Consider the following 20559-nt stretch of genomic DNA (forward strand, 5'->3'; position numbering starts at 1 on the left):
CCGAGCCAACCTGGGTGCCTCTTCATCAAATCACACTTTTTTTAATGATTCTTTTCGAATGGTGTTTCAGGAAGGTGATTCCTGGCCTAATTCTCATTCAGCTGAAATCACGGTGTACTTTACTTAATCCTCTGGAGCCAGGCTCTAACCAGCATACTTTTACTGTGACATTTCAGGTAAAGACTTTCTCTATGCAGCAAAACTTTATGTGGCAAAACCAAGTTCCCAGAGCACGCAAATGGGGGTGCCTCTGTGTGTGTGTGTGTGATGTGGTGTGTGTTTGGACTATAGGAGGTAGTGCATTTAATATCAATAAGGAATACACAGAGTCAAGTCACGTACTTCTCATTTTATTCTAGAATAGATCATACTTTGCAGACTTTGAAGTACATTATAACTGTGTGTGTGGTCAGAGAGCAAGGGGGATGAATGGAAACCATGGATCTGGGTTTTCCTCCTCTTGATTTTTTTAGAGCAGTAGCAGTGCAATATTACTTGACACAAATTTTCAGAATTTTATTTTTTGTTCTTTTTATAATATTTGGCTATTTAGTTTTTTTTTTCCTTTGTTTGAGCTTCGAATCAAAATAATGCATGCCAAGAGCAGGATGGAAAGGCAGCCTGGCAGTGGCCAAAATCAGCACGGAGGAGGTACGAAAGGAGGGGGGCAACTTTGGTAGCCTTCAGAAGATTTAGAGGATTTCAAGAGAAAGAGTTAAACAAAAACAAAAAGTAATAAGGATAACAAGAGCCAGAAATTATTTTTCTCTCCCTTGAGAGGAGGGCAGAAAGATATATATATATATATTTTCCATATATATGAGAAGTCTTTGGTATGGACACAGAATTGGAGTTATCACTATGAACACCCATGGTTGCTAATGCACAGATATAGAATATATAATGTAAATGTGGGATATATGTTTTATGTATATTTCCTACCTAATTAACACTGGAGAGGTCCTGGCGAGCTTTGAGATCCTAGTAGCAGTGAGAACTCCTCACACCCAAAGCTTGGTTTCTGATCCCATCTCGTCTTCTAAGAGGGACTTTTTTTCCAGGACTAAGGCAGGGAAAGAACAAGGATTGAGCCTTGAACACAAACCTTATCATATTGGAAACTAAGCGAAATGCTCAAATAATGACAGGGACATGTCAAAAATGATACAGAACCAGCAAAAGGGAACTCCCACTGACCAAATCTCGGTAACCAGTGAAGAATCAGCAAAATAATACTAATAGATTATAATCCGCTGAATAAATAGGAATCTATGAATCCACTTAAAAAAAAATTTTGCTGTTGGCCCAATCATGCGTAATTATCAGTGCAGGTAAAAAAGAAATATCTTTTTTTAAGATTTAATGGCCCCTCAAATATCCTACCTTAAAATGCTTATAAACTATAAAGGGGAGAAATTTACTTTACAATGAAGAAGTCGGGGAAATGTTATTTTAAGTAGACCAGCAAGTAATTGTGGCAAGGTCAACCTCATGGACTACTCACTAGGAATCATCATCAGACCACAGGATCTCTTTCAATGCTATTAGGGCCAAAATATCTAATAGAGTCTAATTGTGGGGAAACATTAGACTACCCAGATTGGAGAACAGACAAAAATTACCAGCCGTGTAATCCTCGAAGACATTCAAGCTCACAAAAGTCAAGAAAAGACCGAAGAACTATCCTAGATTGAGGGAGACTCAAGAGACACATCTGGGTGTACCCCACGTGAGTGTGGGCTGGATGCTTTGCTATAAAGCAGATTATTGGGTAAAAGGTGTATGGAAGTTCTTTGTACTACTCTGGAAACTTCTCTGTTTTAAAAAAATGTCTCAGAATTCTTTTTAAAAGGCTGGTGCTGATAAATATGCAAAACAATTAGATAGCAAGATTAAAAAGTTAACTAGTAGTCTATTTCTCCAGTGTTACTTTTAAGAAGCACTTCTAGATGTTTCTTGCAGGGGATAACTTTTCCTTGCTAGTTCTGTGTTTTAAATTGATTTTGCTATTTTGTTGATTTATCAATTTCAGATACTACATGTGAGTCCCCACTACGAAAGACAAGAATTTAGTTCACATATGATCTCATTGTCCCCCTGGCTGGCCTTATGGAGTTGTAATTTACATGCAGTGAAATTCACCCTATTTTGGTGTACAGTCCTATAAACTTTGACAAACCTAAACATTCATGTAATGGCACCAAAATAAAGAGACAGAATATCTCCATGATACCATAATGTTTCCTCAGGCCACTTTGCATGCAGTCCCATTCCCCTATCTCAGCCCCTGGCAACCCAGTTATTTTTATTATATTTTATTTTATGAGTTTTATTTATAGTCTTAAATAATATACTTAAAACTGTATCTTTGTGCCACCAACTCTACAGTATTTCTTGACGTGTCAGAGCATTGGGACGCCTTACCTGCCCTCTGCCCTTCCACCCTGTTTCTCTCTCTTACCTTCTGTCATTTGTTTTACTTTCATAGTTAGAATTGTTGGTAACCATATTTAAGGTCTCTGTTTTGTCTACATGAGTTTTTATACACTGAAGGGCTCAATTTATTTCCAGGATTACATTTTGCTCTCCATTGGTTGGATGGTTTCTGACCTCTGTTGGTGGATGTTAACCGCTCAAAGAATTCCCCTAAGGTCTGTCTGTGTCAAGTAGTTTCTCTTTCTTCGTTGTCCCATCAGTTTTTCACCATTGTGCTCCATTTTATCTTACTCCATCATTGAATCGACTCTTTCCTGCAGGTTTTTGGGTTCCCCCCGCCCTGACCAATTATTTCTAATTTTTCATTTCTTCACTCTTGTCTAATTGTAGAATGTGTGCTCTTCTTTTCCTTGAAGACATTTTTTCTCAGAGCCTACTAGCTTCTCATTCTAAATCAGATCGACCACCTCCTACACATTTGTTACTCAGGAATTTTTAAAGTTTCTATGTGTGTTCCATTATAAACTTTTTTTACTCTCACTTTGCTAGAGTAGATTCCTCAGAAAGGGTCTATAGGAGGGAAACTTTGATCCTTGAATGCCTGTTAATGTCTCACCCTCCATATTCACTTGATAGCCTGGCTGATATTTCTAGGTTCAAAGTAATCTCTCCTCAGAAGGTTGAAGACATTGTGCCAACTTTATGGTATAAGTCCAGAAGTCTGAAGTCACCTAATTCACATTCCTTGGTGGTTGGCCTGTTATTTCTGGCTCAGTGTTTTCTAGAGTTTTCTTTTTGTACTTGAGGTCTGAAATGCCATGAAGCCATATCCAAGAGCGAGTTTTATAATTTATCCTCCTCAGCTTTCTGTGGGCCATTAGAGTCTGCTTCCTCATGTGTTACTTCAGTTCTGGGAAATTGTATTTATTTTTTTTTTTTTTTTTTTTTTTTTTTTTTGTTTCCATTTTTTATTTATTTATTTTTTGTTTTGTTATTACAAATAACACTGTCATAAACATTCTTACATATTTCTCTTGGCTCATAGACGTCTCCATTTTCTTTTTTTTTTTTTTTTTTTTTTTTTTTTTTTTTTTTACATTTTTTTTTTTTTTTAATTTTTTATAAACATATATTTTTATCCCCAGGGGTACAGGTCTGTGAATCACCAGGTTTACACACTTCTCAGCACACACCAAATCACATACCCTCCCCAATGTCCATAATCCCACACCCCCTTCTCCCAAACCCCCCCTCCCCCCCGGCAACCCTCAGTTTGTTTTGTGAGATTAAGAGTCACTTATGGTTTGTCTCCCTCCCAATCCCATCTTGTTTCATTTATTATTCTTCTACCCACTTAAGCCTCCATGTTGCATCACCACTTCCTCATATCAGGGAGATCATATGATAGTTGTCTTTCTCTGCTTGACTTATTTCGCTAAGCATGATACGCTCTAGTTCCATCCCATGTTGTTGCAAATGGCAAGATTTCATTTCTTTTGATGGCTGCATAGTATTCCATTGTGTATATATACCACATCTTCTTGATCCATTCATCTGTTGATGGACATCTAGGTTCTTTCCATAGTTTGGCTATTGTGGACATTGCTGCTATAAACATTCGGGTGCATGTGTCCCTTTGGATCACTACATTTGTATCTTTAGGGTAAAATACCCAATAGTGCAATTGCTGGGTCATAGGGCAGTTCTATTTTCAACATTTTGAGGAACCTCCATGCTGTTTTTCCAGAGTGGCTGCACCAGCTTGCATTCCCACCAACAGTGTAGGAGGGTTCCCCTTTCTCCGCATCCTCGCCAGCATCTGTCATTTCCTGACTTGTTGATTTTAGCCATTCTGACTGGTGTGAGGTGATATCTCATTGTGGTTTTGATTTGTATTTCCCTGATGCCGAGTGATATGGAGCACTTTTTCATGTGTCTGTTGGCCATCTGGATGTCTTCTTTGCAGAAATGTCTGTTCATGTCCTCTGCCCATTTCTTGATTGGATTATTTGTTCTTTGGGTGTTTGAGTTTGAGTTTGCTAAGTTCTTTATAGATTCTGGACACTAGTCCTTTATCTGATATGTCGTTTGCAAATATCTTCTCTCCATTCTGTCAGTTGTCTTTTGATTTTGTTAACTGTTTCCTTTGCTGTGCAAAAGCTTTTGATCTTGATGAAATCCCAGTAGTTTCATTTTTTCCCCTTGCTTCCCTTGCCTTTTGCGTTGTTCCTAGGAGAGATGTTGCTGCGGCAGAGGTCGAAGAGGTTGCTGCCCGTGTTCTCCTCAAGGATTTTGATGGATTCCTTTCGTACATTGAGGTCCTTCATCCATTTTGAGTCTATTTTTGTGTGTGTGGTGTAAGGAAATGGTCCAATTTCATTTTTCTGCATGTGGCTGTCCAATTTTCCCAGCACCATTTATTGAAAAGGCTGTCTTTTTTTCCATTGGACATTCTTTCCTGCTTTGTCGAAGATTAGTTGACCATAGATTTGAGGGTCTATTTCTGGGCTCTCTATTCTGTTCCATTGATCTATGTGTCTGTTTTTTTGTGCCAGTACCATGCTGTCTTGATGATGACAGCTTTGTAATAGAGCTTGAAGTCCGGAATTGTGATGCCACCAACGTTGGCTTTCTTTTTCAATATCCCTTTGGCTATTCGAGGTCTTTTCTGGTTCCATATAAAATTTTAGAATTATTTGTTCCATTTCTTTGAAAAAGATGGATGGTACTTTGATAGGAATTGCATTAAATGTGTAGATTGCTTTAGGTAGCATAGACATTTTCACAATATTTATTCTTCCAATCCAGGAGCATGGAACATTTTTCCATTTTCTTTGTGTCTTCCTCAATTTCTTTCATGAGTACTTTATAGTTTTCTGAGTATAGATTCTGTGTCTCTTTGGTTAGGTTTATTCCTAGGTATCTTATGGTTTTGGATGCAATTGTAAATGGGATTGACTCCTTAATATCTCTCTTTCTTCTGTCTTGCTGTTGGTGTAGAGAAATGCAACTGATTTCTGTGCATTGATTTTATATCCTGACACTTTACTGAATTCCTGTATAAGTTCTAGCAGTTTTTGGAGTGGAGTCTTTTTTTGGGTTTTCCACATATAGTATCATATCATCTGCGAAGAGTGATAATTTGACTTCTTCTTTGCCGATTTGGATGCCTTTAATTTCCTTTTGTTGTCTGATTGCTGAGGCTAGGACCTCTAGTACGATGTTGAATAGCAGTGGTGATAATGGACATCCCTGCCGTGTTCCTGACCTTAGCGGAAAAGCTTTCAGTTTTTTTTCTCCATTGAGAATGATATTTGCGGTGGGTTTTTCATAGATGGCTTTGATGATATTGAGGTATGTGCCCTCTATCCCTACACTTTGAAGAGTTTTGATCAGGAAGGGATGTTTGTACTTTGTCAAATGCTTTTTCAGCATCTATTGAGAGTATCATATGGTTCTTGTTCTTTCTTTTATTGATGTGTTGTATCACATTGACTGATTTGCGGATGTTGAACCAACCTTGCAGCCCTGGAATAAATCCCACTTGGTCGTGGTGAATAATCTTTTTAATGTACTGTTGAATCCTATTGGCTAGTATTTTGTTGAGTATTTTCGCATCTGTGTTCATCAAGGATATCGGTCTATAGCTCTCTTTTTTGGGTGGGATCCTTGTCTGGTTTTGGGATCAAGGTGATGCTGGCCTCATAAAATGAGTTTGGAAGTTTTCCTTCCATTTCTATTTTTTGGAACAGTTTCAGGAGAATAGGAATTATTAGTTCTTCTTTAAATGTTTGGTAGAATTCCCCCGGGAAGCCGTCTGGCCCTGGGCTTTTGTTTGTTTGGAGATTTTTAATGACTGTTTCAATCTCCTTACTGGTTATGGGTCTGTTCAGGCTTTCTATTTCTTCCTGGTTCAGTTTGTGGTAGTTTATATGTTTCTAGGAATGCATCCATTTCTTCCAGATTGTCAAATTTATTGCCGTAGAGTTGCTCATAGTATGTTCTTATAATAGTTTGTATTTCTTTGGTGTTAGTTGTTGTGATCTCTCCTCTTTCATTTGATGATTTTATTTATTTGGGTCCTTTCTCTTTTCTTTTTGATAAGTCGGGCCAGGGGTTTATCAATTTTATTAATTCTTTCAAAGAACCAGCTCCTAGTTTCGTTGATTTGTTCTATTGTTTTTTTGGTTTCTATTTCATTGATTTCTGCTCTGATCTTTATGATTTCTCTTCTCCTGCTGGGCTTAGGGTTTCTTTCTTGTTCTTTCTCCAGCTCCTTTAGGTGTAGGGTTAGGTTGTGTACCTGAGACCTTTCTTGTTTCTTGAGAAAGGCTTGTACCGCTATATATTTTCCTCTCAGGACTGCCTTTGTTGTGTCCCACAGATTTTGAACCGTTGTATTTTCATTATCATTTGTTTCCATGATTTTTTTTTTCAATTCTTCTTTAATTTCCCGGTTGACCCATTCATTCTTTAGAAGGATACTGTTTAGTCTCCATGTATTTGGGTTCTTTCCAAACTTCCTTTTGTGGTTGAGTTCTAGCTTTAGAGCATTGTGGTCTGAAAATATGCAGGGAATGATCCCAATCTTTTGATACCGGTTGAGTCCTGATTTAGGACCGAGGATGTGATCTATTCTGGAGAATGTTCCATGTGCACTAGAGAAGAATGTGTATTCTGTTGCTTTTGGGGATGAAATATTCTGAATATATCTGTGATGTCCATCTGGTCCAGTGTGTCATTTAAGGCCTTTATTTCCTTGCTGATCTTTTGCTTGGATGACCTGTCCATTTCAGTGAGGGGAGTGTTAAAGTCCCCTACTATCATTGTATTATTGTTGATGTGTTTTCTTTGATTTTGTTATTAATTGGTTTATATAGTTGGCTGCTCCCACATTGGGGGGCATAGATATTTAAAATTGTTAAATCTTCTTGTTGGACAGACCCTTTGAGTATGATATAGTGTCCTTCCTCATCTCTTATTATAGTCTTTGGCTTAAAATCTAATTGATCTGATATAAGGATTGCCACTCCTGCTTTCTTCTGATGTCCATTAGCATGGTAAATTCTTTTCCACCCCCTCACTTTAAATCTGGAGGTGTCTTCGGGCTTAAAATGTGTTTCTTGGAGGCAACATATAGATGGGTTTTTTGTTTTTTTTTATCCATTCTGATACCCTGTGTCTTTTGACAGGGGCATTTAGCCCATTCACATTCAGGGTAACTATTGAGAGATATGAATTTAGTGCCATTGTATTGCCTGTAAGGTGACTGTTACTGTATATGGTCTCTGTTCCTTTCTGATCTACCACTTGTAGGCTCTCTCTTTTGCTTAGAGGACCCCTTTCAATATTTCCTGTAGAGCTGGTTTGGTATTTGCAAATTCTTTCAGTTGTTGTTTGTCCTGGAAGCTTTTAATCTCTCCTTCTATTTTCAATGATAGCCTAGCTGGATATAGTATTCTTGGCTGCATGTTTTTTCTCGTTTAGTGCTCTGAAAATATCATGCCAGCTCTTTCTGGCCTGCCAGGTCTCTGTGGATAAGTCAGCTGCCAATCTAATATTTTTACCATTGTATGTTACAGACTTCTTTTCCCGGGCTGCTTTCAGGATTTTCTCTTTGTCATTGAGACTTGTAAAATTTTACTATTAGGTGACGGGGGGGTGTGGGCCTATTCTTATTGATTTTGAGGGGCATTCTCTGAACCTCCTGAATTTTGATGCTCGTTTCCCTTTGCCATATTGGGGAAATTCTCCCCAATAATTCTCTCCAGTATACCTTCTGCTCCCCTCTCACTTTCTTCTTCTTCTGGAATCCCAATTATTCTAATGTTGTTTCGTCTTATGGTGTCACTTATCTCTCGAATTCTCCCCTCGTGGTCCAGTAGCTGTTTGTCCCTCTTTTGCTCAGCTTCTTTATTCTCTGTCATTTGGTCTTCTATATCACTAATTCTTTCTTCTGCCTCATTTATCCTAGCAGTTAGAGCCTCCATTTTTGATTGCACCTCATTAATAGCTTTTTTGATTTCACCTTGGTTAGATTTTAGTTCTTTTATTTCTCCAGAAAGGGCTTTTTTATATCTCTCGAGAGGGTTTTCTCTAATATCTTCCATGCCCTTTTTCGAGCCCGGCTAGAACCTTGAGAATTGTCATTCTGAACTCTAGATCTGACATATTACCGATGTCTGTATTGATTAGGTCCCTAGCCTTCGGTACTGCCTCTTGTTCTTTTTTTTGTGTTGAATTTTTACGTCTTGTCATTTTGTCCAGATAAGAGTAAATGAAGGGGCAAGTAAAATACTAAAAGGGTGGCAACAACCCCAGGAAAATATGCTTTAACCAAATTAGAAGAGATCCAAAATCGTGAGTGGGGGGAAAGGGGATAAAAAGAGGTTCAAAAAGGAAAGAAAAAAAAAAAAAAAAAAAAAAAAAAAAAAAAAAAAAAAAAAAAAAAAAAAAAAAAAAAAAAAAAAAAAAAAAAAAAAAAAAAAAAAAAAAAAAAAGAAAAGAAAAGAATTTTTAAAAAAAAAAAGAAAACACCTAAGAAAAATGTAAATATATATATATATAGATATATATATATTAGAAAATTAGTATAAAAAATCGTTTAAAAAAAAAGAAAAAGGTAACAGTTAAAAAAAAAAATTTTTACCGAAGGCGAGAAAAAAAGAAAAAAAAAAAAAAAAAAAAATGAAAAAAGAAAAAAATTAAATTAACTGCAAGACTAAAAAAAAAATCACAGGAAAAAAGCCATGAGTTCCGTGCTTGGCTTTCTCCTCCTCTGGAATTCTGCTGCTCTCCTTGGTATTGAAACCGCACTCCTTGGTAGGTGAACTTGGTCTCGGCTGGATTTCTTGTTGATCTTCTGGGGGGAGGGGCCTGTTGTAGTGATTCTCAAGTGTCTTGCCCCAGGCGGAATTACACCGCCCTTACCCGGGGCCCGGGGTGAGTAATCCGCTCGGGTTTGCTTTCAGGAGCTTTTGTTCCCTGAGCGCTTTCCGTAGAGTTCCAGAGGACGGGAATACAAATGGCGGCCTCCTGGTCTCCGGCCCGGAGGAGCCGAGAGCCCAGGGCCCCACTCCTCAGTGCGCCCTCAGAGAACAGCGCCCAGTTACTCCCGTCTGCCTGACCTCCGGCCGCGCTCCGAGCTCACCGAGCCTGCGACCGGTTCAAGGTAACACCGAGCTGCGAGCTTACTGTCAGCTCTGTCTCTGTAGCCGGCTTTCCCGTTCCAATACCCGCAAGCTCTGCGACACTCAGACACCCCCGATCCTTCTGTGACCCTGCGGGACCTGAGGCCACGCTGACCCCGCGTGGGCTTCGCCCCGGTTTAGCCTCTGGAGCGATGTCCCTCAGCGGAACAGACTTTTAAAAGTCCTGATTTTGTGCGCGGTTGCTCCGCCGCTTGCCGGGAGCCGGCCCCTCCCCCCGGGGTCTATCTTCCCGTCGCTTTGGATTCACTTCTCCGCCGGTCCTACCTTTCAGAAAGTGGTTGTTTTTCTGTTTCCAGAATTGCTGTTCTTCTTCTCCTCAATCTGCCGATGGATTTTCAGGTGTTTGCAATCTTTAGATAAGCTATCTAGCTGATCTCCGGCTAGCTGAAGCAGTCTCAGCTTGCTACTTCTCCGCCATCTTGACTCCTGACCCAATTGTATTTATTTTTAATGTACTTTCCTCCATTATTTTTCATTTTATTCTTCTGAACTCTTAACAGTCTGGTATTAGACCTACAGGATTGATCATCTGTTCTCAAAGAACCAGATTTTAATCAAACATGAGTAATATATGACATTAAATGCCATTTAATGCTATTAGATAAGGGTGCCAAGAGAAATATTTATTTGTCAGAAAATTCAGGTAGAAAGTACCATGCAGTCATAGGGATCCTTCTAGTGCTTTCTGGTCCATGATTGTCCTTTGTGTATAAGAATGAGAAAACGGGTTCAATTTTCAGCGTGGTTAGTGCTTCTTACCCCTCCTGTGTAACATGCAGGTCTCCCAGGATGTACAGCTGTGGTGGCTATTTTAATGATAAAATAGTAAGTGGTGAGAGAGCAGCAGGCGTACATAATCGCTAGCAGCTTCAAGTGCAAAAATCCCACTGTTCTGCTCTACCTAGCATCTTTTTAGTCTGCATCTACATAGTCCCTTTTCTCTGTGTATTGAGGGGCCAGGCAGCGCAAGAACAATGCAGAAGGATGGGCTGGCTGCCTAAGTCAAGACTCTGCTGCCCTCCTCCTCCCCCAAGTATTGTGTCCCTTCCTGACGATGTTCCCCTCATCTTCCCTGCAAGTAACCACCACTTTGCTTTTTAGGATAGTTATTTTTGTTTGTATAAGTTCACTGCCTATGTGTTTATGTCTAAGCAGAACAGTATGATTTTGCTGGTTTAAAAAATGTATGTATTGAAACTACACTCTGTGTCTAATGCTGTTAGCACTGGGAATATAAAGCCCTCAGTAAACATTGATTAAATGGATGAGCAATTACATTAAAAAAATGAATGAATGAATGAATGAATGAATCCTAATTTGATCTTGTCTTTGATCTTGGTCTTTCCCTTGTCCATGAATGCAAGATTCTCAAGATGGCCCCAGAATGAATGCAGGATGGACTAGGAGTTTCAAGATTGACATAAATCTGTTTCCACACTTCAAGCCAGCATCCTTTATCCCAGATTCTTAACGGGTCTGGAGGAAATGTTGGTACAGCAGTGTTCAGGCAGAGGCTGGAAATGCTCCAGTGTCCCCCATGCCACAGGTGGTGGGACCTCCCTCCCAGCTCTGACTCCCCCGGGATGTCGTGCTTGGCCATGTTCCAGGGGGTTGGCTGCTCTCCAGGAGGTTCCCAAACATTACATAACTAGTTGTATTCATCTATTGTTGTGTTTGCAATTCTGAATTCTGCCACAGAATTCACATCCTGGATAAACTGAATAGTATAATTTTCCATCTGCATGACATTCTTCTTTATTTTGCTAGTGGTTTATTAAAAGACATGATTGCCAGAGAAGGGTTTTGTTTACATTGTAATTCCATATTATCTTCCTTGTAAATTCCATGTAATTCTCTGTCTTTTCAAGGGCTGGTGATGATTCCTTAGTATTATCTTCAAAGAGCTGGTAAAACCTCCTGGTTTTAGGTCACTGAGAAATGCTTCTTAGGCAGATAGAAAAAGCCCTTTCCCTTGTTTTGTTTTGCTTTGCTTTTGTTTTTTAACGCACTTTGAGCATATAGAAGCAAATACGTACAACTATGCTTCCCCCTTGTGCCTTTATTACATAAACGATAGCATACTTTACACAGTGATTCTGACACTGCTTTTTAAATATTTCTTGCAGATTATTCCATTAACACTAAAGAAAAAGAGTCATTCTCTTTCATGGTCATATAGGAAATAGGACATAGATCCACAAATGTGCACAAAATACACTCTGGTGGGTAGAGTAACAGTTCCCCAAGATGCCTGTGCCTAATCCCCAGAACCAATGAATATGTTGCTGTGTTTGTGTTACATTACCTGACAAAGAGAAATTAGGGCAGAAAATGGAATTTAGGTTACTAATGAGCTGTCCTTAACATAGGAAAATTAATCTGTATTATGTTAGTGGCTCAGTTGATAATCACAAGGGTCCTTAAATGTCAAAGAGGGAGGCAGTATTATCAGTCTCATGTCACAATGATGTGATACGAGAAAGGGTCAACCAGCCATTTCTGGCTTTAAAGATAAAGGGCCAAGGGCTGGAGAAAAGCTGGAAAAGGCAAGAGAATGGATTATCCCCTGGAGCCTCCTGAAGGAAGCGCAGCTCTGACCACACTTGGATTTTAGTCCAGGGAGACCCAACTTAGATTTCTGACTTCTCTCCCTCTATTTTTTATTGTGTTACATTAGTCACCACATAGTACATCATTAGTTTTTGATGCAGCGTTCCATGATTCATTGATTGTGTGTAGCACCCAGAGCTCCATGCAACCTGTGCCCTCCTTAATACCCATCACCAGGCTCACCCTATATTTTTTAAGATAATAAACTTATGCATTAAGCATAATTCTTGCATATTATTCCATTAACACTAAAGAAAAAGAGTCGTTCTCTTTCATGATCATATAGGAATCCTTTGTTCATGGGGATCTGTCTCAGCAGCAACAGGGAACTAATACACATACATATATATTGTCATTACAAGACAAATATTATGTAGCTGCTACCAAGATCCAGAATAGAATATTTCCAGTTCCAAGAAGCTCCCTGTGTGTCCTTCCTAGTGACACTCCCCTTACCCTAAACTCCCCCTGGGATAATCACCATTCTGTCCTTTATGGTCATTATTTCATTGCTTCTATTTATAGTTTTTACCCCAAAGAATGTGCACATAAATCATGAAATTTGGTACTACCTGTTTTGGAAACATACGCATCAGTCTGCACATTTGGAATCAGTCTGCACATCTTATCCATGTTGTTGCTTGTAGCCCTGGTTGTATTTCACTTTCAATACTGTGTAGTATTCTTTCTCGGAAATACACATTCAGAGACAGGAAGTAGCGGGAAGGCCCTTGTCATTGGTCTTGAAGGAAGCCTCTTGACACACATGAAATGTAACCCACATCTCCAGCTGCAACTTTTTTTTTCTTTTGCAAGCTTTTATATCTAGGGATCACGAGTACAAAGATGTACAAAACCAGATTCTTTGTCCTCAGTAAGCTTAGCAATGAGGGAGGAAACTGACAAGTAAACCAACACTTAACATTGCAGTGCTGTCCAGGGAATGAGTGTGTAATAGGAGAGGGTATGAGGCACACAGCCCGGTCTGGAGTTTTCAGGGAAGGGTCCCCAGTGAAAGTGACCCTTTGAAGTTTTCATTAGTCCAGGAAAAAAATGATGTGGGGCTGGGAACCCTTTGTGCAAGTACATGTCAAGAGCCTGAAATGGCAAAGAATTGCAAATTCTTAGCATGTGGCTGCGGGAGAGACAGAGACTGGGCTGGGAGAGGTGGGGGCAGGAGATGGGGCTGGAGGCTTGAGGAGTAAGTAGCTCAGGGAAGGCTGCCCTTGACTGCTGCACTAAGAGCCTTGGAATTGCTCCTGACTGTAGTCGGGAAACATGGAAAGGCTCTAAGCAAGGGAGGGACCTGCTTATATCTGAACCCAGGTAATATAACATCACTATAATCTTTCTGGCTCACCTGAAACTAAAACTTTTTCTTCATTGAAATTTTCAAATTTTCTTAGAAGTAGTTAAACTATGTTAGATATAAAGACTTGCTGATGGTCCACAAGCTGTGGCTTGAAACTACTTCCTATCTGTCTTGACTTTCCAATGTAATGTGGAAATTCCTAATCTAATCATGAAGATTACCTTTAAGAAAAAAAACTCAACGGGAATCCGCACATATTTGGTTTGGATCACCATATGGGAACTTCAAAGGAAGCAACACTTACTGATTTAAACTGTGAAATATATTGCTAGATAACATCGTTAGTGGGTGCTTCAGAGTCAAATGTGAAAAAGCAGCATGGTGGAAAGGATGCCAGATGTACCTGCTTCCTTTCAGGACCCAATTAAAATGAAACTGGAGTGTCCATTTTCGTCCTGTCCATCAGAAGTGGAATCTGAATTGTTAGCACAATTTAGAGCTTTTGATCTTTATCCTAACTGAACTAAAGAATGGACACTTAGGAGAGAGAAATGTTGAAAACACTTTTGAGTTTTCAGAGTGATAATTAAGTAATGCTCTACATATTTGTAGGGTTTCTTCCTCAAAACTCATCAGACTGCCACCTCATAATAATATAAGGTTTCTTGGTCCTATGAATGAGAAATTATCTTCTTGATCAACTACACTATTTACTTTAAGTTATATGTTCAGTTATCGAAGATTTCAAAAATAAAGAACACAAGGAATAATATCTAAGTATCTTTGTACGCATACCCAGATTTAGGAAAACTTGAACAAATGGGAAGGTCTGTTGATGCTTTTTTGGTCAGGAAAGTCAACAGCATAAATAGGCCAGCTCTTGTAAATATAATGTAATCCCAATGGTAACATCAACCTTTTTTTTTTCTTTTTTTTAAAATTAGGTTGATTCCAAAGTTCTTATGGAGGAAATAAATGAACTAAAATTGCTCAGAAAATTCAGAAAAACAAGAATAATGTGGGAGGACTGGCCCCACCATATGTTAAAACTTATTTAAAATCTATAATAAGTACAATTGGGTGGTTCTGGAACATGAAAAGAAAGAAGCTATTGGATCAATAGTCATTCTTTCATCCTTATCCATCATCAGCAGCAGCAGCAACAGCAGCATGCCCTAATCCGCTAAGCCCTCCCCTCCTCCCAAGCCTCATTTCCCAATGTCCTTGGTGTGTGAGCAAAATAAGAACCCTAATTTATTTAAGCTACTTTGTTCATCTTTTGCTGAGTAACAAACCACCCTAAATTTAGTGGCTTAACACAACCAGCAGCCATTTCTTTTGCTCATAGATCTGTAGTTTGGTCGGGATTCCTCAAGGACGGCTCCTCCTTGCTCTACCTGGGGACAGCTGGACAGGCCAGAAGGTGAAGGCTGGTATCATTTTACAGCTCACCCACCTACTTGTCTAGCAGTTAATTGTGAATGTTGGCAGGGACCTCACCAGGTTCTGCTTCCCTGGATCTCCTGTCCACGGCCTCTCCATGAGGCTGCTTGCTTGTAGCATGGACAACAGACTAGATTGTTGATGTAGGAAATCTGCTGCAGTCTAATTGTTGTTTCCTTAAGTGACCCGTCTCCTGTGTCAGAGTGACACCCAGAATTACTTCATCCTTTGGTATTTTGCAGTTTCATTGCGATGGATTTGCTTTTGTTTATCCTACTTAGGTTCTTGGTCTGCTTCATCAGTCCAAGCATCTTTGATCACTCCTGGAATTTCTCAGCAATTATCGCTTCAATATTTTTTTCTCTCATAATCTCAGGTTTCTTCTTCTGGAAAATCTTTCAGATATTATGTCTTTCCCATGGAATCACTATGTCTTCTAACATCTTCGTTACATTTTTTATTTCTTTGTTTCTCTTTGATATATCCTGAGTATTTTTCTAAGAGCTTCCTCTCAGTGGACTAATTCTTGAGCATTTTCTACTCTTTGGTATTCATCTGTTCAGTTTTTAATTCCATCAACTTGGTTTTTCAGTTTTAGAAGTAATGTATCATTTTAATACTTTCATTTTTTTCTCCTTCATGTTGGTTTCTTTTTCTTTATTTGCCTCTTGAAAGATTTTAAGAATGCAGTGTTACAGTTTCTTTATGAGTTTTCTATTATCTCCAACTCTTGGGGTGCTGATTTGCATGTTTATAGTAAATGCTTTCCTCTTACTGGATTGTTTCGTCAGATGGCTTGAAATGTTTGCATTGTAAGCCCATCTTGAGCACATGTTGTGAACTGAATATTTGTGTTCTCCCAAAATTCGTAGGTTGAAACTTCATCCTCTGTATGATGTTTTTTTGGAGGTGGGACCTTTAGGGTGATTAGGTGGTGAGGGCAGAGACCTCATGATTGGGATTGGTGTCCTTATAAAGGAGACCCCTGAGCACTCTTTCCTCCATGTGAGGACAGTGTGAAAAGATGGCTCTCCCCAGACACTGAATCTACTGCCACCTTGATCTTGGAATTTCCAGCTTCCAGAACTGTGAAAAATAAATATTTGTTGTTTAAGCCACCCAGTCTCTGGTATTTTTGTTAGAGAAGTCCAAACAGATGAAGACAACGTGGCTATTGGTTCATGGAAGTATTCTTTCACAGCATTTTTCAGGATCCTCCGTCTATTATTTTCTCAGCTTCTGGCTCTTTTACCTATCACCTAGGGTAAATTTGGATTCCATATCTGTACTTGAGACTTTCATTTCTCATAGGAACCTCTGTCCACTATTGAGAGATCTACCTAAATGACAATTTTCATAACTGCTTCCCTAGACCAATAGATAGAATTTTTCTTCTTGTTTCCTTTCCAGAAAAAGTATCCTTTCCAAGGTCCTGTATTTTTGCAAGGATCTAAGTTCAGGTCCTTATTCCTGCAGGCCAAATGTCCTGTTTTTGTGAGGGTGTTAAAACTGAAGCCACTAGACCATAAGACCTTTATGAACTTTACAAATCTCCAAATTCTTTTCTCATTTCTGTCACCTGGTATTTTCCTTTCTTCCTTTTGAGCTCGGGTAAGTATTAAAAATACATATTTGTCATATTTTTAATAAAGCTTTTTAAAAAATTTGAAATAGAGGATTGGACTGAATCTGCTTACTGTGCCATGTTTCAGAAGTTAACATGGTTAACAATGTTCATGTTTCTTGAGGAAACATCCCCAGAGAATCTGCATAGACTTACTCTGGCTGATCATTAACAATGGAGATCCTTGGGTTTCATCTATGTTTTATTGGATCAAAATCTGTGGAAATTGTGTTAGAGAATATCTGTCTTAAATGAAGGCCAAAAAGTGTGTGGTAAGGTTACAGGATACAAGATCTATGTAGAGAAAATCAATTGTGTTTCTGTACATTGAATAATGGGAAATTGACATTTAAAAAAGCAATATCACTTACAATAGCATTAAAAAATCCTAAATACTTAAAGATAAATTTGATAAGAGATGTGTAAGATCTCTATACAGAAAATCACAAAACATTGCTGAGAGAAATTAAATAAATGGAGAACTATACCTTGTTAAAAAGTGAGTAAATTCAATATTAAGATGTTATTTCTTCCTCATGTTTATCTATAGATTCAGTGCCATCCAAACAGAAATTCTAGCTGGTGTGTGTGTGTGTGTGTGTAGATATTGAGAGGCTGATTCTCAAATTCATATAGAAATGCAAAGAGTCTAGAATAGCGAAAACAATTTTGGACAAGAACAAAACTGGAAGGCTACTACTACCCGATTTCAAGACCGTTTTTAAGCTGCAGTAGTGAAGGTAATCTTGGATAATCTCCCCATTTCAGAATTCTTAACTTAATCACATATTTTGCCATATAAGGTAATATTCACTCTTTTGTCATATAAGGTAATATTTACTGTAATTAGGACACTGACCATCTTTGGAGGTCATTATTCAGTCTACCAAAGCTGCCGTGTGGATGCCCAGTTGTTTTGGCCCTATATAATCTAGTCCATCTTCCTGTGTTGACATTGAGCCCCTGCTCTGTCATAAAGTAAATTCACATAGATGTGTACATTTATTCTGAGTTCTGAGTTGTTTCCATAGTCATTTTGCACCTTTTGCCCCAATACCACATTATCTTAATTACCATAGCTTTATAATAGATCTTAATATATCAAGGGGCAAGTCGTTCTTGTTTTTTCCTTTTAAAGAATGTCTTGCTTATTATTGTCCCTTTGATTTTACATTTAAATTTTATGATCATCCTGTTAAATTCCACCAAATTCTGCCTGCCAGCATTTTGTTTTAACAGAGCATTGAAATTATAGATATAGATCTGTTGGAGGAAAATTGACAATTTTATGACACTGAGTCTTCCTTTTCAAGAACATATCCTAGCTCTCCATTATTTAGATCTTTATTAATATATTACAATAAAGTTTTATGATTTTTCCCTTGAAGATTTTAAGTATGTATTGTTAGATTTATTTGAGGTACTTTATATTTTTATTGCTCTTATAAATCGTGTCTTGAAAATTAATTTTGATTGTTGCTGTATGTAGAAATGCAGTTGACTTTTGAATATTGACTTGGTTACCATCACTGTAACTCTATCTTATTAATTTTTAAAAGTTGTTATAGATTCTTTAGGATTTTCCAGGTAGACAGTCCCCAAATATGTGAATAATGATAGCTTGCTCTCCCTAGTTATACGCTCCTCCTTCTTTCTTGTCTTACTGCATAGGAATGGAGCTCAAGTATAATATTGGACATCTAAGATAGCTAGCAAATTTCTGAGAACTAGTTACATTTCCTGGAATTTAATGCAGTGTGATCTCTTGCATTCAGGGACTTCAGGGCTGTTGAAGGAGGTTCTGCAGTACATCTCTCTGCTGCTTGTGTGAAACCAAGACACTGTAACCAGAGATGGGAAACTTACCTATTTTAAAAAACATAATAATATTTGGCTCTTCTAACAAAGACTTTGTCATTAGAGCTTACTAGTTCCTTCAGTTTTGTCCCTCTTACTGTCTTTTGCTAAGACAAGACAAATCCCTGCTTCATAAATCTTGCAGGAAAGTAGCATTTGTAATACAACCTTAAAATTTAGACTAACTATTGCAAAAGCAAGGCTGGTTATCACTTGCACTTCCGTTCTGTTCTGGCTAGCTACAAATAAGACAATATCCTTTGAAGTAATTAATAATTCCCAAAGAAACATTGGCTCACTGCTTTATTATAACACAACTCCTTTTTTTTGTTATTATTATTAAGGAAAGCAGTCAGGGTAACAGATGGGGAAGGCTTTAAGCCTGACAGTTATAAATAGTCTGGCTGTTTATTCCACAATATATTTGCAATTCTCTTTCTTTGCCATTCTGAAAGTTGGATCCCTGTCAAAATACTTTTCTCTTGACCAAGGATTACAAATCATTGCCAGTAGATTAGAACTCTAAAATAATAGATGAAGTTGATGAGGGCCTCTGAAAATTTTACTTATATTTTAGAGGATTGTCAGCACAAACACCTCATCTTCAGAGAAGGATCTGTTTTCCAGGGATCAGATGAATTGGGGGAACTCTTTGAATGAATCAGCTGTCCCAAGTATTGCTAAGATTGCTCTTGTTTCTTATAATCAAAGAAACAGTTGCCTAATGATCACTGTGTTGTCATGCACTAGAGGGGACACAGAGACAGTTAACTCCTGACTAAAAAGACAGGCATAGAGAGCATTAGTTAAGTAGCAACAAAAGACTGGAACATGAAGTGACACAAGGCATTATATTGATGATAATGTAAGTTAGAAATATGATTTGGTTGTTGAAAGCACACTTGCTGTCATACTAAACATTACATCCAACCGATCATCAGAGTCTTTTTAGTGTCAAAATGTTACACACAGAGCAAATATATTATTTTTGCTTAAAGAGCTTTAAATGGTGTAAATTTAAGGATAATCTATCAAATTATCAAAGACTTTCAAAAATGGCAATATCCCCACTGTCAGGGAGGGTATGGAGAGATAGAAATCTTTAAATACTGTTGGTGTTGGTGTACAAATTCCTACACCCATTCTGGAGGGCAATATGGCCATAACTATCAAAATGTTAAATGTGCTTCTCTTTGTTCTGGCAATTCTATTTCCATTAATGGTGGGCTAGACAATTTGGTTTCTCTCTTCCCTCCCCCATCTCCCTCTAAAAACAAGTAGAAGAACAAGGCAAAATATTTTCAAAGCCTTTTTTTGAAGGCAAAAAGAGAACTACCACTACAGTGAGAATTACAGGGCTAAGACCCAAGAGAAGAAGGAAAGCAAGACAATCAGACTGTGGGGGTCACTTTATCCTCAGCAATCCCACCTTTTTGGTAGATATCACAGCGAAGATGAAGTTTAGTAGAGTTAGGGAAGAAACATAGGATTTCATGGGATGCCCAAGGAGAAAGGGCTCTAGTAACCTCCTAAACTTCAGGATGGGACCCAGGGAAGTGAGGACTGGAAATGTACCGATCCTCACAATGCCTGAAGCTCAGCTTCGGTTTCTTCTTCAGTTATCAATTTGATTACAACAGTTCTTCTTCACTGGGATTCCAGGAGATGATCTCTAATGTTCTAAGGCATCAGTTGTATATGAGGAATTAACATCTCCTTTATATCTAGGCCAGATAGTACTAGCTATATACCCTTCTTAGAAAAATCAAAAAGCTAGTTACTCAAATGACTTGGTACAGGGATTAATTCTCTGCCAGAATCTTAGCTGAGAGTGGTAAGATTAGGAAATTCGAATGCTCCCTAGATACCAGCCAGAAGCTAGAGGAAGATAATATCTTTTCAGGGCTTCAAATGACCACTCCATCATTATATACGCTGACCAGCACTCAGTCAAAAATAACCACGCATATCAGGAGACAACACAGTCTGATAGAACACCAAGATAAACAATAGAAATGCCATAGAGAGCCAGAAAGTAGAACTATTTGGCATATTTTGTGTGTGTA

The 20559-nt window shown here is 38.4% G+C and overlaps 1 protein-coding gene across 1 annotated transcript in view; it reads left to right on the forward strand.

Moving 5' to 3' along the window:
* Positions 1 to 70: 70 nt before the first annotated feature.
* Positions 71 to 20559, forward strand: part of LOC123391846 (hydrocephalus-inducing protein homolog) — a gene marked incomplete at both ends in the record, with an annotated part of 30930 nt that continues 10441 nt past the window's right edge. Inside the window, 2 exons of the mRNA XM_045079344.1 lie at positions 71 to 176; positions 576 to 651. Of these exons, the coding sequence (XP_044935279.1) occupies positions 71 to 176; positions 576 to 651 (182 nt within the window). The remainder of the gene's footprint in view (positions 177 to 575; positions 652 to 20559) is intronic.

Source organism: Mustela putorius, unplaced genomic scaffold, assembly GCF_011764305.1.
Source record: "Mustela putorius furo isolate JIRA1106 unplaced genomic scaffold, ASM1176430v1.1 tig00000340_pilon_pilon_pilon, whole genome shotgun sequence".
In the NCBI taxonomy this organism is placed as follows: domain Eukaryota; kingdom Metazoa; phylum Chordata; class Mammalia; order Carnivora; family Mustelidae; genus Mustela; species Mustela putorius.